The sequence below is a fragment of the Sphaerodactylus townsendi genome, linkage group LG09 (assembly GCF_021028975.2).
Source record: "Sphaerodactylus townsendi isolate TG3544 linkage group LG09, MPM_Stown_v2.3, whole genome shotgun sequence".
Lineage (NCBI taxonomy): Eukaryota > Metazoa > Chordata > Lepidosauria > Squamata > Sphaerodactylidae > Sphaerodactylus > Sphaerodactylus townsendi.
The window spans coordinates 88603068-88630826 of NC_059433.1; the positions used below are offsets into that span (position 1 = coordinate 88603068).

General features: G+C 44.3%; 1 protein-coding gene across 1 annotated transcript; it reads left to right on the forward strand.

The window, feature by feature from the left end:
• Positions 1-8549: 8549 nt before the first annotated feature.
• Positions 8550-26415, forward strand: TP53INP1 (tumor protein p53 inducible nuclear protein 1). The gene is made up of 4 exons (XM_048508198.1): positions 8550-8703; positions 17976-18253; positions 19661-20039; positions 22681-26415. The coding sequence occupies exons 2-4, from the start codon at positions 18142-18144 to the stop codon at positions 22928-22930; spliced, it is 741 nt and encodes a 246-aa protein (XP_048364155.1). The 5' UTR covers positions 8550-8703; positions 17976-18141; the 3' UTR covers positions 22931-26415.
• Positions 26416-27759: the final 1344 nt, after the last annotated feature.

Here is a 27759-nt window from a genome sequence, read left to right on the forward strand (position 1 = left end):
ACATAATTAGCTTATACAACAGCATTACAATATTATCTAAGGGCATTACAATTAAAACTTTGGTCATTTTATTTTTAATCCCTTTCCTGCTAAATTCTCACAAGTAGTTCCCTGTTTTTCACCACTGCTGCCCATTGAGTCAACATTTTCATCGAGGTTTGCCCTACAATGCCAAGATCTCTTTCAAGCTCAGTCAGTTCAGATCTCATCAGCACAGCTACCTTTCTAGGTATTAAAAATTATTCAGGCTGACAGGCAATATTAATATTCTTTTTCTTAGGCACTTGTATCATTTTGAATGGCTCATTTTTGTGCATGCGTGGAAGGCTTCTGCAGACGTACAAGAGGTGAGTGAAATGTATAGGAATGCTTAAATCAAATGTCTGAATAAGATATTTACTGTTCAACCCTACCTTGTAAGCCCCATTGAGTTGCACAGGGTTATTCTCAAGTAGGCGTGCATAGGATTTCAGTGTTAGAGATTTAGAGACAGAGTTGATGTCACAGATGTGAATAGATGTGAAAAGCAGACTAGCTCTGCCTGATCAAAATTCTGAAGGCTTCTTTCCTACAGGCTAGGAAAGCCCTCAGGGTCTTCAAGACAAAGGGAAGGAGGAACCAGGAGCCCAGTTTTTTCCAGCTCTCTTATAATGCCTCTTACGGAATGTGTATAGAAAAACAAATGATTGAACTGAAGCTGGTAAATGATTTTTTTAAAACTGATCAACTCAGTGTGAAAGACAACCCTTTGTTCAGACAAAGAAGTATGACTGGGCAGACAGGAGTGTGTTTCCCTGACGAAAAATCCTTAATTTACCCCAGCTATTAAGTATTTATGATCTGAGCAACCTTTGCTACCTGCTATTTCAGGGCAAATACTTGGGGCAATCTTATAGAATGACAAGATCAAGACTCCCCCCCACCCCCACCCCCAAATTGTTTTGCTGTAGAGAAAGCTTATTCTGGAAAAAAAGTGTGTGGGGGGGAGGGGGTGTTAACCGATCAGCTAAAGTTTTAACATCCCTGTATAATGGAGAGTATCTATGCAATATTCATTGCAAGCATTCCCTTTATGGCTACAAAATCCACTGCTTGAATCCAAAAGCAGGAAGTTATAGAAAGATGCTACATTGCAGAGGGTCTTTGTTCTGAAAACAGAGACATTTTGCCAAAACTGGAATTATACAGGCCAAAATTAGGTGTGGAAAGCTCCAAAGATAATCTTGTCCATCTGTCTAGTAGTCTAACCTTTACCTAGGGAGACCACAGGTTTGTTTTGTTCAGTTGATGGGCTATTTGTCAGTCCTGGTTCTAATTAAACATTGTGAGTGTCAATCACATGCATAATCTCCATAATAACCCAACAATGGCTTGGGATATTCCTGGAGGTTTGTGGGTAGTGCCTGGGAAGGGCAGAGTTTGGAGAGGGGAAGGAGTTTGAAGGGACAAGGCAAGAGGAAGCAGGTTTGAGTGAAAGGGGTGGAAGTGATGCCACACAATGCATCACCATCACATCCTGATGAAAACCTGGATATGATGTCAGATGTCAGTGGTGGTTTTCACTTGGATGCGATGTTGACACATTGCACTATGTCATTTCTGCCCCCCCCCCTCCCGTCCCCAGACTGTTTTCCCACTAGCCCAAATAAAAGGGCAGATGGGAGGACCCCGCTGGTGGGGGAGCGCCCACCTGAAGTGGACAAATCCCAGGGATGTGATGCTGTAGAATCTGCCCCCAGAAGCTGCCATTTCCTCCACAGAAACTGACCTCTGCTGTCTGGAGATCAGTTGTAATTCCAGGAGGAAGCCAGGCCTCACCTGAAGGTTATTAAGCCTAAAACATATCCGTGGAACATCCCAGTCAAGTGTTGATCTCAGTAGCAAAATGGCTGCCTGAGAGTTTGGTCCTTGGGGCTAAAAACTCACATTCAGAGAGACATAAGACATTCTTGCCCCACTACCGTGTTTCATCTCTCTCTCTGTATAACCTGACTGTGGCAAATAAAAAGAAGCCTGTATACAATCTGATTGCTTTAAAACAAAAATGAACATTTGACTTTTACTAATCACAGAAAGGAGCCAAAAATGTACAGGGGCTGTAGCCCCAAATCTTAACCACAAAAAATCACGATTGACCCTTTTTATACACACACATCTTTTCTCAAGCTTTCACTCAGAAATGTGAAGAACATAGGGCCATCTCCACGTATGAAAATGTAGTGGTCACTTAAAATCATAACAGATTTATAGCATCCAAGTTTTGAATCTTCCATTTGTTAGGTCTGGGTAAATTTAGACAATGTGTTTGTTGATATGACTTCTAACAATCTGGGACAATGACATTCTCTTGGACAAGCTAGTTCCTTGGACCACAGCACACCCCTATGAATCATCAACACAGATCCATCAGACATTTTCTCAGTCAGGTCCTTCTGAGGTAATTTTTGATGACTCAGATATTGGCATCAGAGTCTGCTGATGTAATCCTGATGAAATGAATACGCAGTGAATCGGTGCAGTCTCTTTAAAAGCACTAATAAAATCCATGTAATATAAAATTCCAGTTCATAAAAACATTTTTAACAGGTGTTGCCTCCTCTGTCCAAAACTTAAGCACATGCGTAGCAAATGTTGAGAGATAATTAATTCAAGGATTGCCATAAATCGGAAGCAACTTGGTGGCACTTAAAACCCACACATACCCATGACCCATTTATTCATATAACTTTTAAATAAAGCAGACTTGCTTGGTTGGCATCTATTAATCCCATTATGTTTAATTATTTTTATTGCCTTGATTGCAATCATTCATATGCATGTTGACTACAGGCACTAATGTACATTTTCTCACAAATAAAAGGAAATAAATATCAAGATACCCAGTGCTAGCCATGAAAGTCATTGTTGTGAGTTCCACAATTGAAGATGGCCTATTTGTTTCAGCTGATGAGTAGACAATCCATGGCAGGTATCCCCCAAGTCCAGTGACTCTGGAAGTTGCCTGGCTTGTCTGACGATAAATTCAGCCCCAGCTGCAATTTAGCATATCACTTCAGATATGAACTGAGCTATTGTTGTAGGTATAGTATGTGGCATGATAAGTGACAGTGTGAAAATCTATGTTTTTGTATTATCCAAACAGTTCTAAGCTGTTGTTTTACTGCTTTATAATGAAAAAAGAACCACTGCCTTGTGTATTAGAGAATATTTCTTCATTAATTGCAAACCGCATGGTTTTGTGGCAGGAGGTTGGAGTTGTCTGGTTAAAAGTTTGGATTGCTTACTGTGTATGGACTTGAATGCCCAATAGCTTGTGTATGTTTTTAAAAGGTTTTTAAAAGGGAGGAGGAAGATCCAATAGGCCACATGCCTGTAATAGGTCTCTCAGTTCTCACTTTCAAGAAAGAATACATAGATCAGAGGATACCAGCATTGTGCCCACAGATGCCATGATGCTCGCCAACAGGGGCATATATAGCTAAATTGGTACCTGCCCCCCCAGCTGCAGGAGACACCCAGGAAGCTCCCCCCTCCAAGAGCATGCAGACTTTGAAGCAGAGTCCAAAAGGGCTTGAACAGGAGAGGTGGGAGGGGGCCGATCTTCCCCAGCCTTTCCTGTCCAAGCTCAAAAGGGCTCAAGCAGGAGAAGGGGAGGGTTGGGGGGGGGGTGCAGGCTGGCTGGAGAGTCCAGCTGGGGAGAGAGAAGGGAGCCAAAATGTCACACACACCCCGCAAATGGCATTTGCGTGGTCTGCCCCCTCTCCCCCCCCCCATGCTATTGCTCACCAACACCTTTTCTGATGCCCGCCAAGTGTTTTTAGGAAGTGAGTGGAGCCAGGTAAGGCCTCTGCATCACAAGACTTCTGGTTTACTATTGCTTGGCTGTTGTTTTGGCAGCAGCTGCCACCACAGCATAAGAATCTACCCTGGGTTACTGAAGTTCAGATTTGGCAATCTTTTTGTGGCTGGCTCCATCTCCTATGGAAGACCTTTTGTGGCAGCGATTTTGTGGCTATACCATCCATGCCTGTCAAAATTCAAAATGTACTCACAGGATCAGAAAGGTTGGAGACCCCTGAGAGCTGCAGAATGTTAATGTAACCTCAGTCAAACTCGCGGCTTTCCAGATGTTATGGACTACAGTTCCCATCATCCCCTGCCAGCATGATGGAAAGCCGCGAGTTTGACACCTATGGATGGGTTCTGTAGGACAAAACTTGAAATGAATGAACAATTTAAAACAAATTTGTACTTTTCACTTAACATATCAACACAGAATTTAGTAATACAACAAAACCATTATCTTATTCAAGTTTAACAATTAACTTTCCCCTTTTTCACAGATTGCCAACCCCAAGTCCATTTCTTTCCTCTTATAGGTGGCCCAGGAAGTCTCCAGGTGAACTCCAGGTGACTTCTAAAGGTGAAGGTCCCAAAAGAATTCCCACCAAATAAACACAATCCTGAAGCAATAAATTCTAAAATTTACAATTCAGAGTAATACAATTCAGAGGAGCAGCAGTGGCGTAGTGGTTAAGAGCAGGTGCATTCTAATCTGGAGGAACCAGGTTTGATTCCCCGCTCTGCCGCCTGAGCTGTGGAGGCTTATCTGGGGAATTCAGGTTAGCCTGTGCACTCCCACACACGCCAGCTGGGTGACCTTGGGCTAGTCACAGCTTTTCGGAGCTCTCTCAGCCCCACCCACCTCACAGGGTGTTTGTTGTGAGGGGGGAAGGGAATGGAGTTTGTAAGCCCCTTTGAGTCTCCTACAGGAGAGAAAGGGGGGATATAAATCCAACCCTCCTCCTCCTCCTCCTCCTCCTCCTCCTCCTCCTCCTCCTCCTCCTCTTCTTCTTCTTCTTCTTCTTCTTCTTCTTCTTCTTCTTCTTCTTCTTCTTCTTCTTCTTCTTCTTCTTCTTCTTCTTCTTCTTCTAATAGCCTCCCCCACACTAGTTCCCATGCAAAACATCACAGTTTTCTTGAACAAGGCGTTAAGAGCCTATAATTAAATTTCAAACTCCCAGCCCAGCAACTTTGCTTCCTTCTTCTGCTTTCCATACATCCTGCACCTTTCTGCCTCTAAAGTCTCCACCCGTTCCTGGCTCATTCCATTAACAGGAATGAGATTGAATGTATAAATATTTAGGGTGTTCGTAGGAAGAAGGTGGATCAAAGCATACTGCAAAAGCAACAGGTACATATCATGTGGAGGTGAGGGGAGAGATTCTCTGTATGGAAGCCCCCCAAGAATGGATTACACAAATAAGCTAAAGTTTATTTGGAAGAAGGCTCTCTGCAGGGGCACAAGAGGAACGGAGAGAATAACTGCATTAGCAGAAGTTTGTGGTGCTGTCTGAATGAATCCCAATATTTCTTTATTCCTGTCTGCAGAAATGCTTGTTGTGTATTTGTGTTGATCTTCAACTAACATTCAGATTGGTCACTTTTATACTGCTACAGTAAGTGATGGCATTTGTTTAAATGACATTGTATGTTGTCAATATGAAAAATTAAATCCAACCTTAAGTAATACCAAAATATCTTTGTACACTGGAATTGCTTACTCCAGGTTGGTAAATTCCTCAAGATTTGGGGGAGCACCCTGAGGAGGGTTACGTTTGATGAAGGGGGGGCTCAGCATGGTATAATGCTATTAAGCTTACCCTCCAAAGTGACCATTTTCTCTATGGTCTGGAGATCAGTTGAAGATCATTGGAGATCACTTGAGGAGATTTCCAGGCCCCATCTGGAGACTGGCAACCCTAACTTTACAGTAGTAACTACTATTACTGTGGCCAAGTTAAAGTTGCAGTCTTGTACACACAGGTGCAATTAAACTCTGTGAGACTTTTAGTCAGCAAGCATCGGAGCAGGCCATACCCTTAAGCAGAATAAGGCAACCCACTTCAGATGGGATACAATTCATAGAATCATAGAGTGGGAAGGGGCCATAAAGGCCGTCTACTCCAGTCCCCTCATCGTGACAAAGGCCTTTGCTTCTAGCTGGGACAATTGTTGTGGAAACCTTTTCTCTATGCCTGCTTTAGATTGGCATGCATATTGTTGGGGGGGGGGGGAGGAATGCTTAAGTGAAATGCTTTTTATGGAAAAAGGGGGGGCATCCATGTTAGGCCTGCAGTGTCTCCATAAAAAGGTCAGAGTTCAGCAGCTTCACAGGCCTTTGTTGACAGAAATCAGAGCAGAACTTGAACAGCTCAAGCGTTGCTGGCTTGCGTTGCGTTTTGAAATGTGAACTGTGTTATCACTGTGGGAACTGAAATGATAGGAAAGAACAAGTGGGCCTATTTACTTTCATTATTTATAAGCTCGTTAACATCCCACCTTTGTATTTATAAATAATAAATACTCAAGGCAGCTTATGATGATGAAATCCAAGCAAAACAGTTTAGATAGATAGCAGCCATTAATAACTTACAAACACAGGGGACAGATACAACTTCAAAAAGGCCTTCCAGAATAATATTTTTTAAAAAGTTTGCTGCTAACATTACAAGGCCTTCCTACAGAAGCTACCATGATGCACAGTCCAGGGGGAGTGAGTTATAAACAGCTGGGGTGACTGCCAAGATAGCCCTCAAGAGAATTCTCACGGATGAGACTTCTCCAGTAGTGGGTTCTCACAAGAAGGCTTCCACACAGTGCAAGCCAGTAAATATGGATGGAGGCTATCTATAGCCAATTAGACCACCTGGATCCAGGCTACTGTCATGTTGAAGCTAGACTACTGTGACACATTAGACATAGGTCTCCCCTCAAAGTCTACTCAGAGAGTCCAGGTGGTGAAGAATACTGCAGCTCAGTTATTATTAGGAGCTATACCCTTTCCAGGATAAAGATGAGACTCGATGGAACATCAATCTGTGATTCCTTCCTGGACCTTCTGGTAATTGAATACTGCACAGGGTCCTAGTCCTGGTGAGTGCCACCAAGGCGTGGTGTTTGGGAAGGGTTGGAGGGGCTTGGGAGTAGCAAAAGTGGTGTTGGGAGCAGGTGGCAAAAGTGGCAGCGACAGACAAGCTGCGGGGCAGTTGGGGGTTGCAGAAGTGGGGTCAGCTGGCATTGCTGGGGCCGTGAGTGGTGCCACCCCACAGATCCTCATAATGGGCTACTGCGGCCTTGGGTGACCTGGCACTTTTCTGGCTGGCCTGAGAGCCACCGGACCAGGGCAGTGCATCCGTAGGTGGTTTGGGGTGGGTTTCTTGGTGCCAGAATTTTCTGCTTTAGAAGCAACTGACATGCATCAAAAAGTTTGGCCTGTGTACTGTGTGACCTGATAGGAAATTTAAAAGCATCACAAGCAGTGACAGAGATACTGATCCACTGGGATCACACACATGCTTAAAAGGATTGTCCAGTAAAAGAGCAAGCGGACTGGAAGTCTAACTGACGAAGTGGTAAAGCTACGCCACGGGACATTATCTAGAATTCCTGTCTAAATATGAATATCATTGTGCTTTTCGGCTGAGTACTTGTTAGCAACAGAGAATGCAATATGATTGGACTTTGTACATAATACCTATTTTGTTCCTATGTTTATGTATGGCCTCTGCTGTTCAATGTTCTACACTGTGTTATTTTTTGTTCCTGTAAACTAGGAAATAAGTCTGAGCACATGTTCACTTTAATTGCACTATAAAGAAATGTTCTACTCAGTGGTCAATGTCCTCCATAACCTGGGTGTAGCAGGTTTGGATATATTTATTGGCTTTTACTCCACTACACCTCTCATCCTTTGATAGATTTTGAAGTACTGTCCTGGCTGAGGTTATCTGGATGGCGTAGTTTTGTCCATCTCTGTCAAGAACTAAACAAATGGCAATCCTTTGTCTTCCTCATGGCCACCTTCTGAACTTTTCTCTCCCCACACGCTTTCCAGTACTTCTCTATTCCTTAGTCAAATTTATGTCCCAAGTGGGAGCTGACAGTGGGATTCGAGAGTGCAAAGTTGTGTGAGGCTGCGCGCCCACCCACGGCTGGGATACTGCGCTAGGGCTGTGCGACAGCAAATCGTCAGGGTTTGTTCCCGTGTGAACAAAACAAGCCAGCTGGTAAGGATTGCTGTGGTCTCTTGTAACCACAGCGCAAGGGTGCAGAGAAACTCGGGGCTTCCGTGTGCTCTGAAATCCTCATCCTTGCAGGGGAGTTGCAATAGTCAGCCAGCGACAGTGGAAATAAACAAGAGCCGTGCGTTTACACCGGCTCATCTCCTCCCCCTTTATCTTCCCGTTTCCACCCTTCGCTTCACTCCAGTTATTTTTCTTTGCATGTTACACCCCCCCTTCCCGCTCTCTCTCCCCCCTCCCTGCTTCCCTTCGCTTCTTTTGTTGCCCGGGCTTGTTCGCGGCTCCAGCCTCGTCTTGCTGGGTGCTTTAGGGCCGGATCACGTGCGTTAGTGACAGCCTGTCCCGGCGCGGTCCCGAGCACCGCCGGGCTCGCATTGGTGCTGCTAGGGCTCTGGTCCGGCCCCCCCGGTCTGGAAGGAGGGAACAGGGCGGGGCGAGGGGCGGCCGCTGCCGATCAGCTGTTCGCTGGAGTCTATAACAACAAAAGACTCGGTGCCCCGCGCAGACTGGCCGATGCAACAGGGCTTGGGGAGCCCCGAAGCTGCAGCTCAGGCCAGCATCGCCGCCTTCCTTGTATCTACCTCACTAGTTGCCGTCCAGGCTTGGTTGGTTGCCCCAGGTAAGTCAAGGCTTGCCTGCCTTTGGCACTCAAGCAGTTGCGAGTCCTAAATGCGCGGTGCTGCGCTGGGCGTTAAGAGGCGCGCCGTGCCTGGGCATGTCCTGCTAGCGCGGCCGAAGGGAGGGTTCTCCACCTTTGCCAAGTTGGACGAGCCGGCCGGGGATTTCCATCACCGCCTTTTTGTCAACTTGGGTATTTTTGTATTGAAGAGCCAGGCTGCTTCTTTTCCAGACCCCCACCCCCCCACCCCTATTTTCCCCCATAGACTTTTGTGAGTCCCACCGTCTCTTTGCAAAGTTGCGTTTATAACGGGGAATAAAGAGCTGGTAAATCTGTCTGATAAAAAGACCCCCATCCCCGCTTAAAGGGAAAGCCCACTCCGAGCTTGCTTGGCGGTGCCTTCCTATCGCGTTGCACAAACCACTTGTGGCGCAGTTTTGTTAGCGCCCAGATCCTAAACGGGCTTCCGCAGGCACAATCGCCGCTAAATACGGTGAATTTTACTTCCTGGTGAACACGTTTGGGATTGCAGCCTGCAGAGCTCGCGTTACTTTCTCCTGAGTAGCGTCGCTTACATCAACGGGATTACTGTGAGGATTGGCTCTTAAAAGAGTCAGTGTTGGCGCTCCGTTCGTGTGCTTGGAAATAAGCCCCGTTCCAATTTCCGTAGAGCTTTTTATTAAATAAAGGAACTTCGGGGGGAAATATTTTTAAAACGGCGAAACCGGATTGGGGCTCAGTTTCCTAACGTGAAGCTGCTTGCGGATCTCAGCGTCGCCCCGTCTTGCAGAATAATAGGGGCAGATTTTATGTCTGGCATAGAAGGAGAAGAAGGATGCCGAGTTGAACCCCAGGCTCTTAACAGGGGTTTCTGCTGGCAGCTACAGGGGCTGGCCTGCAGGGATAAACCCCCTTTGCCTTGACTAGAGATCATGGGGCGAGGATCGCCCTAAAGCTGGAAGCAGAGCACGCTCTTTCCAAGTCCGCTTGCCGACCCGGCCCACGCAGGATCTGGGCCCGACTCCAGCGGGATTGGAGTGGATTCCGCGCAGCATATTTATAACGAGTTGCAATCGTTATAAATGTGCAGTGCTTAATAATCCTGTGGCGATGCGTGGGTTTGCTTTGGAGCCTCCGCTCCCTCTGCCCAGGAGCCACCGGCTGCGTTCGCCGTTTGACCCCACTTTTGTGTCTGCCCTCGCCCGTCCCCAAGAGGGGGCCGGTCGAGGAGGAGCCCGGGGGCTTGGTCCGCCCAAGGGGACTGGCAGGAGATCGGGTTGCCTCCTCCTTTGCATATCCTGTTTTGGTTGCCGCGCCGAGGGACCGCCCTTCTGTTTTGAATCTCCTCGCTTGTTTTCCCGGGAGGATCTTGGACACTCCTGCAGGTGTGACTAAGCTCAGCCAGGCGCCGCCGCCCAGGGAAGGGCCGCCCTACGATCCACACAGGAGCGGTGACTCAGGGCTTCCCTCCTTGGGGGCAAGGGCACGCCGGGTCGCCGCGCTCCTGCAGAAACGCTGCTGTGGAGTGAGCAGGTTTTCAGACAGTAACCCAGCAGTGTCTTTTGAGAATCAAACCAGACCCGGGCTAGCTAGTAATCTGCGTTCCTATTTAGAAGCAAGTCTCACTTGGTTAAGTAGTTTAGGGTGTAACTTGCATCCTTTTCCCTTTTATCCCAATAACATTGTTGTGAGGTCAGTTAGGCTGTGCCCCTCCCCCACATGCAAAATAATGTACATTCAATCCACTTTCACAATTGTTTGCAAGTGGATTTTGCTATTCTGCTCAGTGAAATCCACCTTCAAAGTGCATTGTTCTGCATGTGCGGAAGGGGCCAAATAGCATGCAACAGGCTCAAGGTCACCCAACAAGCGTCCATGGAGAAGCAAGTTCTCCCAAACCCTGGTCTCTAACCATTCTGCTGCACCAGCTGCCAATCTGAAGAATGCTTACCTGGGAGAAAGCAGGGCGACTTATCAGTGAAGATGCATAGTGGCGCATTGTTAAATTAGCTTAAGTTCAGTTCAGGCTTATTTCCTGGTAAGTATGTGTAAGAGTTCATGCTTAAGGCTGATTGAAACATAAGAACATAAGAACAAGCCAGCTGGATCAGACCAAAGTCCATCTAGTCCAGCTCTCTGCTACTCGCAGTGGCCCACCAGGTGCCTTTGGGAGCTCACATGAGGCAAAAGAACGGACGTTTGAGAGTTTGCACTCCAACAGGGTGCAGGGCCTTTTTCAAACTGCAGAGCAGCTACTTGTTCTTAACTAGCCTGGCAGCACAACACTTAGGAAGGGCATTTGCAGGAGGATCCACATTCAGTCTCCTGCATCTCTGCATGCAAGTTCTTTGGCCTTGCATTGAACTCTGCTCTTAGTCTTAAACACACTTGCCTGGCAACAAACCATGTTGAATAAAGGAACAAAGCAGTCCTGTGACTCAGAATCCCTATTGTATTTGCTGGGATTTACTTTTTTAAAAAAAATGAGGGGAAGCCAGAGACGTAGCAAAGGGAGAAAGTGCCCAGTGCACTGGTGCGTCCTCCGCCCCTGCCATGCCCCCCCAGAATGCCCACGGGAGGTGGGTGGGTGCATAGCACCCCCCCCCCCCTTGGAGCTACACCTCTGGGAGAAGCCCTGGTGATGTCCTCCAACTTAAAATATCTCAGCCCTGCTTCAGGATAAAGTTGTTGTGCAAAGTTCACACATACAGAGGTGATCTTTCAGGTACAGGCTGTGAAGGAAAACTGCTGCATCCAGCAACCAATTAAATCAATGCTGCTTTCATAGAATGAATCATTTTCTGTAGGAGGAATTGAATGGGACATTCAATGAAGGTAATTGTTGGACTAAGGACATATGTTTTGGGATGCCGCCAGAGGAACCTGTCTTTCTGGAGCCAGCTAATGAGTGACCTGGGAGCATAAATATGTTGTTGTTTGGGTGAGTGTCTTTTATGGGAGCTGCCATCCAGCCACTGGGGTGTGTATGCAGGGCTCCTGTACCACCTTACAATTTTGATGCAATCACCCCAGGCAGTTGCATCCATTGTTTGGGGGGGAGGGGGCTAAAAAGTATCCATCCTTCCTCTAAACTTTAGCAGGTTATTAGTGCGCTAATTAGCAGAATGGAAAGAGTTTCCTGCATTTCCCCTAATTGAGTTTTCAGCCAGCTACTTTCCCCCTATTCTCTTAAGGGGAGGGGAGTGGTCAGACGGTAATTATCCTTTTGCATTTCACAAATATTTACTTTTACACAAGTTTGTGCTGTTAGGCAATTGTTCCTGTGTGTTTGTTTTTCTCCAAATCTGATTTACCCATGAGCAAGCCCATACACTTCTTAATCTGGCGCAATCTCTGAGATTCTTTGCCTAGAGAGAGTTTTTGTGAGTGGAAACTTTTAATCTTGTCTGAGAAATTCTATGGGATGCTTGCAGGGTGTTTTTTTTTAATTGTTTACCCAGAACAAACTCTATTTCATATTCCTAAGAATAGGCCCTCTAAAGACTGGTTTAAACATGTGGTAAGGTGGTAAATCCATTCATGCAAAAAACCAGCAGGCCAGACAGAAGATGGGGAGACTTAGCCATTTACTAGCCCCCTCAGTAAAAACTCTAGGCGTGCTGGACACTGACATGTCTTCTACATGTATGGAGGTTTGTAGTGTGTGTGTGTGGGGGGGGGGGATGAAGCATTAAACATTCAAACCTTTCTATGCATTCTGTCGGAACATAGCTGGAGGAGGACTGTACCAACAGCTTTTGTGAAGGTATAAATCAATTGCAAGTGATATAAGGCGGTTGGGAGAGCCTTGGCACACCTGATTATTCAGGCTGTGCTTCCTTCACTGTGCCTTAACCTCACTGTCTGTAGTCACTGGGCATCCTCTTTGCGATGGGCCTATCTGTCCCTGCAGGTGAGAATACCAAGGACACTTCGAGCCAAACCATGATTGATGATGGGGATCTAAATGAGGATTCCTAGACATGAATTTAGCTGCAAAAAAACAGCTTTGGAGGGCAGGCATGTGGGGTGGGGATGCATCAGTGGGAAAGGATGGGTGTGTTGGTTATGTTGTTACCCCAGTGATTTAACTTCTTTTATAGTCTGCCCTTTTCACTGAGACTCAAGGCAGGCCACAGTGTTTGAAAAAAAATATTTATTTTATTCACTCCTTCCCCATCTTTCTCCCCAAAGTAGCTTACATTATTTCCCTCTCAATTTTATCCTCATAATAGCGCTGTGAGGTAGATTAGGCTGAGAGATGACTGGCTGAGGTAATTCAGTGAGCTTCCCTGGCACGATTGGGTATTTGAACCTGGGTTACCCAGATATTGGTCTAACATTCTAACCACTATACTGGAGCAGCTCTCATCAGGCAGCAAAGACCTCCAATAAATAAAGCAATAGGACCAGGATTACAGAACTGTTCTGTTCAGTGATCAGAGAAACATCAAAGGGGGGAACAGTTGAATTCCCCTTCCCTTGTGTCCATGGGCCCTCTTCAGTTGCTCTTGGCCACCCTTGGGGATCCAGACATAGATGTGTGTGAAGAAACCCTGTTAGAAACAAGACAGTCACCATTTTTGCAGACTGACTCTTTATATCTACCGCCATTTTTATTCACAGGGTCATTCTCTGTCTTGTATGTGCATATCAGGCTTCACAGAAGGCAGCAATGAACAGCTGCATCACCCGAATGGGAAAAGATTCTGCTTGAGGTGCAGCTATGAAAGGCAGGGAGCCGCTGTCTCTCTAAAAAGGAGGCCACCCTATATAGAAAGGCATGCAGACAGCTGGCACAGTCCATGGGAGTATTTTCTCCTGGGGACTCACCCAAGCCTGAGAATCTTTCACAAGTGTTAACTTTTTGCATGGGCTGTTTTTTTTATTTACAGGGCAGGAAGGGCCAGAGTTTGAAAGCTGGGGAAGTGTTTGGGATCAGAAAGTGGGTAATGATATTGGGAGTGTTGGGTGGGTAAGCAGGCCCCCACTGCATTAATGGGTGAGCAGGCCCCCACTGCATTAATAAATGATTTTAGCTCTCTTGGTTCCTTCGAGTGCTTTGTGGTTCTGCTCACTCCAATGGAGGCTTTAGTGGCACAAGAGGAACAGGAGCTGTAGAGATCCAAAATATATTATAAAGAGATTCTGCTTGTCCCGTTGTGTAACAGGCTAAAGTGTTGGTCTTAGTCTCATGATGTAGGGATGAGCCGCTGACCCAGCAGAACCGTAGGCAGAGCGCTGGAATGCCGGCCCAACTACGGCCTTCTGGTCGCACCCGCTCCCCCATCCTCCACCCCCTGATGAGTCACAGGTCATGAACTACCTGGCTCACAACCACCGGGTGCCCTAGACAAAGGGATAATGGAGCCTTCGCCCCCAGGTGAGGATTAGACTCCAGACGCTAACACTCCCCTTCCCCGCCACGCGGCAGGCCAGATGAGATCATGCATCAGCATGATGGTCTCCCTCGCCTTCTCCCGGTCTCCTCCCACCGACATCCACCCCTTTGCACGCCCCCACTGGAACCCTAATAAAAGGTGCCAGGAACTAGCACGCGGGAGAGTTGCCAGGGATCAACCGGACCCCCCAAGCGCCCCGGGCTGCTGGCTTCCCTCTCCACCAGATGATATCTGCCCGCCTCTGCCTCGCTCTTGGCGCTTGACTTCAGCTGTGGGCACCGGACTACATCATGAGATCTGGGTTCAAATTCTCATTTGGCTGTCAAGCCTCACCGAATTTTTCGCTTGGTCTTTCTGAGTCTGACCTCACAGGGATTGTGGGGTAAAGTGGTAGGATGAAGCAGAGCATCTTAGAGGAAGTTGGGGATGGAGAAGGAACAGTGAAACTCAGACCCCTTTCGTTCATGCTGAATAATGCACTTTCAATGTACTTTGCAGGTGAATTTTACTGTGCAGAATAGCAAAAGCCACTTGCAAACAATTGTGAAAGTAGACGGAAAATGCATTGTTTGTATGTGCAGAAGGGGCCATAAGGGTGGCTTGTGCCTCTTTTTTCCTTGTTCTGAGGCTGGATTCAGGTGGTTCAAACAAAAAAGTTGAGAGCTTGATCCCTACCCCCACCCCAAGCATGAGCAATGATTCTGGTTTTTAGAGTCCTGGTTTGTGGGAAGAAACAAACTCCAAATGGTTCAGCTGTTTGCGTTTGGCTCTCACAGAAAAAGTGGACTGAAACTTCCTGGTTTCTGAAGTCTTCAGTTACACGCTGCTCATGAGAGAGGAAGCTTGTGAGCATAACAACAAGAAGCTGGTGGTGTGCCCAAAGCTGACTCTAGAGGGAGGAGGGAAAAAAAGACTCCCCTTAGCATGGCGAATTAACACGGGGTGACAAAAGGACTACGCATGACAGTGAGACTGTGTCTGAGAATTTCTGTCAACACATTCAGAGGGGAATACTCCTCTCTGGGACAATCTTGCTTTTGGCATTTGTTCTGCTTTCACACAGCATGCCCATCTCCTTGGCTTGAGGACTGAAGCGAAAGAAAATAAAGTTTGCTTTGTTGAGCAAACAAATGTACTGTGCAGTGGCAGAACAGCAAGAAATAAATGATGAAGAAATAACAAATAAATCAGCAGGTACTTCAAATAAATGAGCGAAGGCTCCCAGCAGGCCAAACCATCTGCCTTGAAAAAGGCTACCTACTGCATCTCCATAGGAGTTCAAGGCTTGCCCTGGCCTTTTGTTTTTATAAACAGCCTCTGTTGAGGTTGAGCAATGTTGCTACCGCTTATATATGCTTATATATTCATACATCAGATGTAATTTCATCAGTCAGCACCTTTTCCTCAGACTTCCTTTTGACTCTGCATGAGCCATTGCTGTGGGCTAACTTATAAGAAAAGACCTGTTGGATCAGACCAGCAGCCAACCTAGCCCAGCATCCTGTTTCAAAGAGCAGCCAGCCGGTTGCCTGGGAGAGCCAACAAGCAGGGCTGAGAGGCCAAGACCTTACGCTGATGTTTCTTTCCTAGCCCTGGTATTCATGGATTTGATACCACTGATCATGGAGAACCCCTTTTGTCGTCATGACTGGCAGCCATTCGTGGATCTCTCCTCCATGAATCTCTCTAACCTGCTTTTAAAGCCATCCATAAGAACGTTCCTTTCTAATTAGGAAGCACAGTTAGAACAGTAACTTGTGGAAATATGGGAAAAAAAACCTCCTTTTTTGCAGCAGGCAGTTCTACCTTTTTAAGTGTGAAAAAATGTACCCCCCCCCAAATTTAATTATGAAAAAGCTCTGAGAAATTTGGAACACAACATTATTTCAGCTAACACCTTTTGCTTTGCAGTGTGTAAGTACGCATCTCTGGCTACAGTATGTTTTCAGTTTGAACTCCCATGTGCATCTGTATCAACTACCACTTCGATTATTTTGAAGCAGCCATTCCCAACTTTTTCAGCATGGTGATCTGCAAGTCTAAATTTACTTGTATGGTGACCCATCCAAGGCTGGACCAAGTTTCTCTTTCTGGCATCCTAAGAATACTATGACCTTGACACCCATCTAGTTCAGCATTCCATTTTTTTACAGGGGCTTGCAAGATGTTTTTGAGAAACGTTGCAGGAAGGGCACAGCTGCTTCCACTGTGAACCCCAAAGAAGTAGCATTCTGACATACAGTCTTTGCATATGGAGGATACATTCCAGCCTTTGACCATCCTCTCCTTCTCCATTTGATCCTCTAATAATTCCTAATATTAAAAAAAACTCATTCAAGTAACCATCATGATCCATTTTATTTGATTGACATGTATATGCAGTGAAGAAAAAATATGAACTAATGTTATGACATGGAAGATGGGGTTTCCAGGGTCAGATCTGGGTTTCCAAACACAGAAGAGAACAATGGAATGGGCAGGGTAGCCATTATGGAAGGGTGGTCCATGACCTACTTTTGGTGCAACCCACAGGCTGGGAAACACTGTTTGAAAGCAATGTTATTTGTGCAAAGGAAGACTGCTCTAAAGTGCCCCAGCAGATAAAAAGATGGTGAGAATTCTAGTTTAAACCTTGCCCTTCTCTGCCCTCTGCTGGTCTCATCAACAGTCATGTTGCTAATGTATGAAACTGTGATGTTAAAATTATGCAGGAAGGGGTATAAAGCAGCAGCTTCGAGAATGTTAGGACACTACAGTAGAACACGCTGTATTGCCAGCAGCAACTAGACTGCCCTTTCCTCTTCGACCAGAACATAGATATTAGTACCCAGTGCATGTACTGGGGCTTGCTTGTATCCAGCCATGCTTGTTACTGGTTTCATAGTAAATGCTTTCTGTTGGGGAGGAAATGAGATGTGTTTGTTTCACATTTATTCTGCTGCTACTCCTACATTCTGCAAACGAGGATCGACTGTTGTTTGACGCAGGCCCACATCTCATGCTGAATTTCACAATCATCACCTTACCTAGCCAGCTTCTAGCCAAAGATCTTTCAAACAGGGATTAGGGTTTTTTTTCTTGTTTTGGTAGAAAAGTATGAGGCATACATGAGGAAATCATGCTCTGTATCTGGCAACAATTCAGGACATCTTGGCCATGTACCTGCAGTAGCCAAAGATAAGACGATTAGTGTTTGAGCAGTAAGGAAGAACATGTTGCTCTGAGCAAGTGAAAAACTCATGTTGATTGAGCAGAAATACTTTTATGTAAACATGATAAGTAAGCATTATGAAGTAAGCTTGGGCCTATTCACACATTATGTTATCGGGTTGTGGCCCTAAACATATAGTGTGAACAAGTTACATGTGTATTGTCTAGGTCAGGGATCCCCAACAAGGTCCCGTGGGTGCTAAGACACCCATAGACACTTTTTCTCATGTCTGCCAAGCATTTAGAGGGAGTGAGTTGGGTGGGTAGGGATTTTGTCCAGCAAGGCTCCTGATTGGCTATTAAAGTTTTGATTGGCTGTGCAGATTTTTAAAAAATGTTTTGCTGCAGTTGCCACCACAACACAAGGATCTATCGTGCGTTACTGAAATTAATCTGTGGCAATCATTTTGTGGCTGGCTTAACCTCCTATGGCAGCCATTTTGTGGTAGCCATTTTGTTGCTGCACCGCCATGTTGCGTCAGAATGCCAGGCATATCCTCAGACTCATAAAGGGGACCCTGCTTTGGGTATATCCTTGAAAACTGCCTGCAGATTTCTCATAAATATACTGTTGATGGTGCTTCCAGTTTTGCCACAGTGTAATATATGGAGTGCTTGTCTACATATATTGTTAAGACTTTCCTGTCTTCTTTTTTGCAGGGTTTTATGGTGGCCGTTCACAAATCATGACTCCCCATATTCCATGCCTAAGCTGATAAAGCCTCTTTGCACTTTACTCTCCTTGGTGTCTCCTTGGCTTGAGCCCTGTACCTTAACTCTTAGGTACGAAGAAGTCCTCGCCAGAATCTTATTTATTGCCTGACTAATGTTCCAGAGGCTGAATAATATGTTTGTTGGAGAAATCAATAATTTCCCCACCCAAGAGCCAGAGTTCAGTGAAAAAGAAGAGGAGGAATGGATTCTGGTGGACTTCATAGGTAAGATAGCTGCCAAATATAATTTTTTAGAGCATGAAGTAATAACCACAGATCATCATATGCAGGGGTGGTTGTGGGCAAAATGTGAGTTTCAGCAGGAGAAGAATGAAACATGGAATGTTCTGTGTTTAAGCTGGGACAGTGAAAGAACTTCCATCTTTCAGAAAGCTCATATTGTAGAGATTGGCAGACCGAGTCGCACGCTGGCCTTTGTTGTGAGCTTGCTAAAGGCATTAGGTAACCCACTTCATTGATGGTTTCTATCCTTTGCCTCTAGTATAGAGATGACGATAATACCGACTTACATTGCAGGATCCTTGTAAGGATTACACAGAGAAAATGTATGTGAAGCACTTTGAACATTCCGTTGTCTTCTTCTCCAATCTGGTTCAACTAGTATAGATTATAAACTCTCTGGGGTAGGGATTGTCTGGTGTAGAGACTAACCCAAGGCCATTTTGAGGGAGGCGGGGTGAGCTTCACTGAGAGAGCAGAAGGGACCCGGTTCTCCTAACAGTAGAACCTCCCTCTTATCTTGTGCTGGAGAAACTTCACCCACTAGAAGCATGGAACCTTCAGATTCGGTCCAGAATTTTTTAAATTGGGTAACCATCTACACAAAACATCCAGGCAGAGGTTGAACAGTTCCTGTATTCTGTACAATGCCTATCATGCCGTTATCCCTATGTATGTAGTCATAGTACTACACTTGATCTTAGCCAAAAGGCTGAACATTTTGATAGCCAGCCCTTAGAAAAGCTTTTACTTTAGCCAGGGTGACAGCAGTATTGGAAGACAAAGAGAATATCTCTGTCAGACAGAATTTGCTCTTGTGAGTTGGCGGAAATAGACACCATTGGACACATTCTTTTATGCTGCCCTCATCTAAAAGATGTGAGAACAAAGCTGCTAGTTCCCTTCCTTAATAAATTTCAATATTATCCAGAAGGAAAATGTTTGGAAAAGCTGCTGGATATTAGAATTGAAAATCCTAATATATCAAGGTCTGTGGCTAAATTTAGCACCTATGTTGTCAAAGTCACCGACAAGTCACTTGATGATCTTTTTATACGATGTATTGGAAAATATGGGTTTTTTAAGGTAAAAGCTTATCTGGTATATATTTAGTATTACATTATTACTATAAATTGCCTTTTTATATATTTATTGGCAAATATGGTTTTAGTTGGAATTTTAAAGGATGGTTTTGTATTTTCTGGTCTTTGACTGTTAATAATAAAAGTCTAAGGTGGACCAGAGGTAGTCATAGTAGTATAAGGTTCTTCGTTGGGTTGATTCTCTCTCTCTCATCCTATATTATTGTTTGCTGTAAACCATCTAATCTCTGGCCGCTTCAATCAACCATTTTCCACTTGAACTACTCATCTGTCTTTGTGGCTTCACTAGACACCTGCACCAACTTCTCGACAGTTGTTGAAGAAGAAGAAGAAAGTGAGATCCTGGACGCCTCCTCAGTTGACCATTCTCCTGTCTTCTCTTGTCTGCCTACTTCACTGGAGAGTTTGGCTGATGCCAGTGAGTCATGTTTTATCCAGTTTGATTCATGTCCCATGGAAGAGAGTTGGTTTATCACACCACCTCCATGCTTCACTGCTGGTGGCTTGACTGCTATCAAAGTGGAAACCAGCCCAATGGAGAATCTTCTGATTGAACATCCAAGCATGTCTGTGTATGCAGTTCACAATACCCTCCACAGCCTTAACAAGGCTAGCTGTGGTGATGAGGAGGAAGAAGAAGAGGAACCTCATGATGCAAGCGATCCTAGGTATGTCTTCTTGATAGCTAAAGGTGACAACATGCAGAGTGTGAAATCTTCTTAATTTGGACAAGTCTGGTGGAGATGGCTACTCCAAAAGCAGTTAATTGAAAAAGACTAAGTATTTGGAGTGAATATACTGGAGCAGGACTGTAGTTCAGTGGTAGAACATCTGTTTTGCTTGCTGAAGGTCTCTGATTCAGTCTCTCACATCTCCAGTGAGAAGGATTTGGTAGCAGATGGTATCAAGGATCTCTTTCTGGAGACCCTGATAGTGGCTCTCCAATAAGAGTAGACAGTACTAACTTGGACTTGGTACAAGGCAGCATCATTTGTGCTCATCTAATGAGGCCTATTGCTGAATTGTTAGATTGAGGCCTACAGCTGAATTATTAGATCTATTTCATCTAGTATCCACCTGTTCCCAGGTACTGTGGGACTCTACTAGGAACATACAGGTCAATTTCCTATGTACTACCTGTAACACTAGTGGGAGAAGGAGGCTGTAACAGTTTGGATTGGGATACTAGCCTTGCATCCCAGACTCTTCCTCATTCTGAGAATCCTACTACATCAATCCCATGCCATTGCCTACCATGTGTCTCTTAAATGTTTGTTGCCCTTCTTCTATCTGGTGAGGGTTTATCAGTGAGGGAAAGCCCAAGGAATCCCCTTGGTGTCTGTGGTTGCTGCTGGCCCTCCCCTCTGCTTCAGGAGCTTGTCATTTCCCCAGTTGTTGGATTCTGGTTCTCCCCCAGCACTTTGACTTGGAAGGACAAACTTCCACTAAGCAGAAGGGGTCAGCAGTAGAACTGCCTTGCCAATTCACAGAGTTTCTGCAACTCCAGGCAAAGTACCTAGCGGAGAAACCGTGAAATGCTAATGTTGCATGAATGTCTGTGGTGACTGTTATTAGACTGAAATGGAAGAAGCTTCTTCATGGCCTACAGCATAATACCAAGAAAGGTCCAAAGGCCAAAATCTGAATTCATGTGTTAACAGTTTCAGAAAATAAACAATAACTGGCAGAAAATAAACATGCCAGTTATTCAAAGCTTCCTCCTTTTACTTTGTTACAAAACACATTTTCATTAGAATGTCTCAGTCCAGCCACCCCAGTACACTATAGGACAAAGCTACAAATATAAATGGTACAATCAAAAAGGGGCATCATTGTATGCTCAGTTGTTTTCAGGGAGCTTGTTTCTTCACTATAGAGACTTTTTGTGTCTCGGATAGTGAGAGCCTGTGGCAGCCAGCCATGAGAATGCGTTGGTAGAGGATGCCGTTACTCAGGAATATGCAAGTGGCCGTTTCAAGTGAAGAAGTAATTTTATTCAGAAAAAGCTATGGTTACAAGCTTCCTTCTTGTAGCAGGAGATCTTCTGCCTACAGTCAACTAAAGTCCTGACAGGAGGAAATTGGTCTTGCCCGTTTCCTCTCAGCCTCCTTTTTAGAAATGCTAGTACAGGTAGCAAGAGGTAATGGGATGGGTTAAGTCCCTCCTCCTTCCAAGCAGGTATCAGAGATCTGGAGGTTCCAAATGAATAGAGAGGACTCAGTAATAGACTCCAGGAAAAAGTTATTTGGCCCAGGCTGACCTGGTCAGTGGGGGAGAAAGAGATTGAATAAAATTCCTGTGATCAAGGAGGAAGGTTCTTCTGGCTGTGACCATCAAAGAAAACAGTGCTCTTGCTGGTGGTCTAGGGAAGGTAACCATCTTGGCCATGTATTATCCCAAGGAACTGGTACAATCTTCCAGGTAATGGGAATTCTGTTAGATCTGTAATAGTCAAAGCTTAAGAGCCTACTCTGTGATACCATCTGATAGGGTATGTGTAGAGGGAGGTACAGAGGAATTGTGTTTATCTCTCATTTATTTTGCATCCCTTGCTCAATTTGGTGCGTTACTAAAAGTACGCGTGTAAACATTTTCTTTTTAATAAATACTTTTTTTACATTGGATGCTGGTAACAGTTCTCTGTACCCCATAGACCTCCACCATCTTAGACATGCTGTTTTACAGAGGGGAGAAGGGTGGCAGTTGGCAAGCAGCTATTCCTTCAGGGGTGCACCAGGCCATAAATTGTCCCAGTGGTGCTCAGGAGTGGGGAAGCCAGAGACACTGAAGGAAGGCCTCAGAGTTGGTAAGGAAGCTAGGGGTCCTGACCCTCCCCAGTGGGAAATTCCTACAAAGGTCAGGTGGAGGAGCAGATACGTGCCTGAGAGAAGCACTCCAGGAGCAGTGGGAACCCCTGGGAAAGGGCTGGGTGTAAGCTTGAGCAATACCGAAAACAATCAGTAAAATTTGGATTCTGCTTTATTGGGCTTTAAAATTATCGTTAAAGCTGAATAAGCCAAATATCTGAGTTGGTAAACCCAAACAATTTTGGATTTTCCAAAAAATCCCAAAAAAATCGGGTCCGGTTGAATTTTTAGGGGGGTTTGTGTGTGTTTTGGTTTTTTACCTGTAGGGGGTGCATTTTTAAAGGTAAGAGGCGCCAAACTTTCAGGGTGGCTTCAGGTGACACTTCTGGCAAGAACACCCAGGTTTGGTGAACTTTCCCCCAGGGGGTTCAATTTTAGGGACCCCCAAAAGGGCAGGGTTCATCTTACACCTTAACCTCAGTGCTTGTTCTTTGAATTTTAGGACAGAAGCACCAAATGAACGGGACCAACATGTTCGTTGTTTCATCACAGCATTTTCTACCCACTCAAGCTTTCTGGAACAGGCCAAGAGCTTTCGTTCTGCCCAGTGGATAAAAGAGCAGAGTGAACGGCAATATCTGAACAGAAACTGCCTCCGTCGCCAAAACCTTACCAGGGATTGCTACTCTCGGCAAATCAAGAACAATGGATTGTTTGTTCACCAGCCTTGCCAGCGCCAGTATAATTACTGAGGGGTTTGGTAGTGGGATTTTCTTCCCTTCCTGCAAAAACAATATTGGTTAAATGTAGCTCTATTATTATTTGTAGGTAATGAAGGCAAGATCAATTTTAGTCTGATCATCAGTTCTTTTCTATACAAACACTAAGTGTTACATTAGGTTGTAACCCATGTTAATGTAACAGCGTATCACAGAATGCCTTTGAAATATTTTAATCGTGGCTTGGAAACATATCAGTTCAATAGTCTTTGTGTGATTGGGGTTGTTTTTTCATGTGTGACTTTTTAAAGATTTTTTTTCAATGATGATGTTTGGATGGGTTCTTTTTGTATTGGTATTTTTAACCAAGATGGAGCAGGCAAACTTCAGTAGTATTGTAATCCAGTTGCAGTTATGAAACTTCTCAGGGTCAGCCCTACCAAGTGCAGGTACCTCTGTACACTGTATAGCCTCATACACAACTGTTTTGAAATGTGAGGGACCATAAGTGATTGAACTGTTGATGTGGGGATAATTCTGTGGGTGGGAATAGAGGGTAAGAGTCATGTACTCCCCTCCATCTCACACGCTTGTGTTCCACTTTTTGATTCAGAGTGGTTTACCACATACCATACACAAAGGAGGTACCTCACAGGAAAGTGTGAAGTAATCTTGCAGGTGAATTAGTGTAGTATGTTCTCTTTACCAGTTGTGAAGGACAGCAAGAATCTTTCCACGCTTCCTTCTCTGAAGGGTGGAAACCACATCATAGCTCCTGAAAGTATTCTATACCATGCCCTTAACCACAGGTGGAACCATCTTTTTAAACACACTAGTAACAATTTGAAATGAGCCTTGTTATGGAAGGGTTGGATGGATGAAGGTATGAATCCTCTCATCATAACAGTCTACATAGAAGGCAAGAGGGTGAAGGTGGTATCACCCAGTTCCCCTTTCCTTACTATAGCTCTGGGTACAGTAGTTTGCTTCACCTTAACATTTCAGCACGTAATGCACAACAATTTCTGTACTATCTGTCAGTCCTTCAAGCATCACCAGTACCTTTATTCTTACTTGAAAATCTGATTGCTGTCATGACAAGTTCAGTCATCAGGGCTTGATTCCCTCCAACCATAGAAATGTGTGTCAAGGTATCCTATAAGGTATCTGCTTTTATCTTTAAAAAACCTCTTCCAACTCAGGAAGTAGGAAGTAACAGTATTTGGACAACTTGTCTTCTACCTGATTATACTTACATTGGGTTTGATCTAAAACGACAGTGATGAAACTATTTATGAGCATAATTTGTCATCTCAGAAGTGTTCCTTAATTAACCCCCTTCGTAAAAATATATTTGATGTTAAAAGAAACAAAGTCATAGTTGCCTTCTCCAAATGCATGGCTGAAGTAGTCTTTATAAAAGAGACTGATGTTTACCTCAGTAGAATGTGTTGGAAGTCAAATAGTTCACTGATTCTCTGTCTTGTGAACAGGTGGTTTCAGTGGCAAACAAATGTTAAGTCTAATGTGTCTCTCCTTCCATCGTAACCTCACTTCAACTACTACAGGTTTAACAAATATTTCTACAATTTTCTGATTTTTGTTTGTTGGCTACTTTTTCAAAAGGAGAGCCTAAAGAACACGAAAGCAGTGTAGAATCCTAGACCTTTTTTTTTTCATTTGGTCCACAATCAAACTCACTTCCCCCCCTTTATTTCTGTACCTGTCCCATACATCACACACATTCTGTGAAACTCAGGAATCTCTCAACATTTGACTATGAACCTAAGCATCTGTATGTGGAAGCTGAGTTCCACCAAAATCAAGAAGCAACAAGTAGGCATGCCTAGGTTCCCAGCCACCTCTCCATAAACCACTTTATTTTGAGAAATCTCATAAATGGTCATTGTCCCGTCCTTGTTTGTACAGGTCCCTAGCTAGTGAGCATTTGAAGGTGAGACTTCTCCTAGTTGGGAAATGTGTTTTCTCACTTTGTTACTGGCTTACTTCCCTAATGATGTATGTATCTTCTATGATAAATGCAGGCTTAATGCATACATATGAGATTTTCAGTTCTTGGTAGTAGAAATACTGTTCTTGTGGAAGGAATGATTGCATATACAACATTGCATCTGACTTTTTTATTATCTTGCATATTTATGTTACTAGTTCCGTCATGTGCCTCGAAGTCTCAGACTATTAGATTTCAAATGATGTGTGTGTTAGTGAATAGGTCTGACTTTTTATATAGGTTTGTGAATAGGCCTGACTTTTTTATATAGGTTTCTTTTTTAAGAAAATGTATTAAATTGTTAAGGTGGGGCCTTGCACTGTGTTGAATAGTAATCCATTAGTTTGCAGAAACTGTTCTTTTTATTCACTTGTAATGTAAACAAAACTGTGCCTTTTTAAAGTAATGTGTACACTGCACACTTGAACTTGAAGACTCAAAAAAGGGACTTTTCCTTGGGATACTGTATGTCAGTCTATGCATTAACAATGGCAGCTTCTTTGGGGAGCCATTATTCCTTTATACATGTAGCAGTACTTTAGATATTCAAGGTTTTCAGCATAGTCCTATGCAGAATTACTGGTATCAAAGTCCACTGAAATCAGTAGCTGTAACAGCATAGGTTTGTACTGTTTGTTGCCCTCATCCTAATAATACCTGTAGCTGTGAGGGTTCAGAGGGCTTGTTCTTTTAGGAATTAGAGCTGCAAGGAAAGAGAAGGTAGGTCCATCCTATTATGTTACCTCTTCAAGGCTGTCCCATTATTGCCGTATGTCGTGTCTCTTCTAGCATCAGAATAGCTGCACCTGTAGGCTCTTTGCATATAAAACTAAGCTGTGTACTTTGGAGAGGCCACCAAACTCTCTTCAGGTCTTTCAGGCCTATTCTACCACTTAACAGCAAGCAACTTGGTTTCAGCTGTTCCCAATTGTGCCATTTGAGATGACAGCTGGGAGCTTGCAAATATGAAGACCACCTCCATGCGCCAAATACCTCTGGGTCTAGAAATCCAAGTCTCCGGGAACTAGGATTTCAATATGGCAATCTTCAATTTGAATGTAGAGGGGTGCCTGTTTCAAACTGGTGTCTGCTCTAGAGATATAAATAGTCTGTAGGCCTGCCTCTGTGAGGCCTGTTTATTTGGTCACATTATGGTTACAGGTGTTAACACCAAGCTGCCATATAACTCTAGCTGTGATGGTCTGCCATCAACATGTGGTGTTGCACTCTCGTGACTTTTGTGGGCCGGTAACACCAACAGATTGTTGTGGTTCTATTGATCTTTGTACTTCAGGGGCTTGTGAGATGAGTCTTGAAGGATTTTAATGGTTTCCCAAAGAAAGGGACAGTAAATAAATACAGTGCTTTGCTTCTCCTGACAAGGGGGAGGGAAAGTTTTTTCTTTCTTTTGCCAAATGGAATTACAGTCTCTGGTATTTGTATTTCATGATGCAGCTTGAAACTCTGGAGAAACAATCAATAAACAGGCCTGTTGGGGGGAAAAAAATCAGAATCTTGTTTTCTGCTCTCTACTTCTCTTCATAAAACTACCGTGTTGGAATAGGATCAAAGAAACTGAGGTTCAAATCCCGCTCTACCTAGAATCTTGCCAGGTGACCCTGGGCTGGTCATACAGACTCAGCCTAACTTACTTCTCAACATTATTGTGAGGATAAAGTGGAGGAGAAGAGAATATTGCAAGCCACTCTGGGTTGCCATTGGGGAGAAAAGTAGGATATAAATATGCTGAATAAAAATGCAGAGCATGGGCATGTTACAAGGTCACATAGATGCTTTGTCACTCTGGAATAAAATTAGTAGTTGCTAATGATATCATGTAGTGCATTTCAAGGGTTCAAAGAGCTTATATCCTTGCTGTAAGCTAAACTTTTGGTAAATGGTCATTCAGCCACCACCAATGCAGCATTTGCTCATGCCACAAACTGAAGGCTGTGCAGCATATAAAAATCATAAGCAAATACTCAAAACACAGCCGTTCTCTCCTCTCCAGGTTACATATTTATTCTGCTTATTACAAGTTCAAATATACACCAAAGCAGGATAACAAACATTTGTTTATGTAAGTGTTTACTTCATTTATACCTCTGCCTATTCCACCCTGCATCACCTCTTCACGGCCTGCTGGTTACATAGCACAGGATTGGGAGGAGTGGCGTCAGAGGTTTCCAAATTGCCATCTAGGGTGGCCAAGGGCAGGGAGCCAAGAACGTCCTCACCAGCCACCTCCCATCTCCTTTAAAACAAACTTATGTTGGAATAAATGTTAGCCTTTAAAGTATTGCTGAATTCCTGCTTCTGTTGCAATACAGCACACAAACTAAAAATGCGCAAGTCATTCAAGATCATCACAGATATCACTGTTCTTGGAACTTTTTAAATCCTTTTCTGCAGCAGTGCCACAGTTTTCAGTCACAGAGTTTTTTGAAGTTGCACATTTTAGTAATGTTCTTTTAAAGATTAACCAGACCTATCCCTTTATCCCAACGTACATCTCCTATGCTAAGTCAAGAGAACACACACAAATATTGCTTGAAGTGGGCCTTTCTTGGTAACCCAGACAATTTTGTGGTGGTTGAAGCTTTAAGTATAGAAAAGAGAAAGTCCCAACATCAGATGGGTTGAATCAATCAAGAAAGTCATGGCCTTTTGTTTGCAAGACCTGATCGGCTAATGTTGTAAGTGTTGTCAAGTCACTTCAGACTTCTGGCAGCCCTATGAATTAATGACCTTCAAGATGTCCTAAGTCATGCAAATAAAAAGCCATGACTTCCTTGATTGAGTCAATCAGCAACTCAACAGTGCATTTCACTCACTAGACGCATCTGAAGAA

Bases quoted from the DNA above. Each gene is read 5' to 3' on its own strand.
- TP53INP1 (XM_048508198.1), top strand. From the start codon at position 18,142: ATGTTCCAGAGGCTGAATAATATGTTTGTTGGAGAAATCAATAATTTC. The intron at 18,254-19,660 runs GTAAGATAGCTG...TGGCTTCACTAG, and splicing joins GATTCTGGTGGACTTCATAG to ACACCTGCACCAACTTCTCG. The intron at 20,040-22,680 runs GTATGTCTTCTT...TTTGAATTTTAG, and splicing joins CATGATGCAAGCGATCCTAG to GACAGAAGCACCAAATGAAC.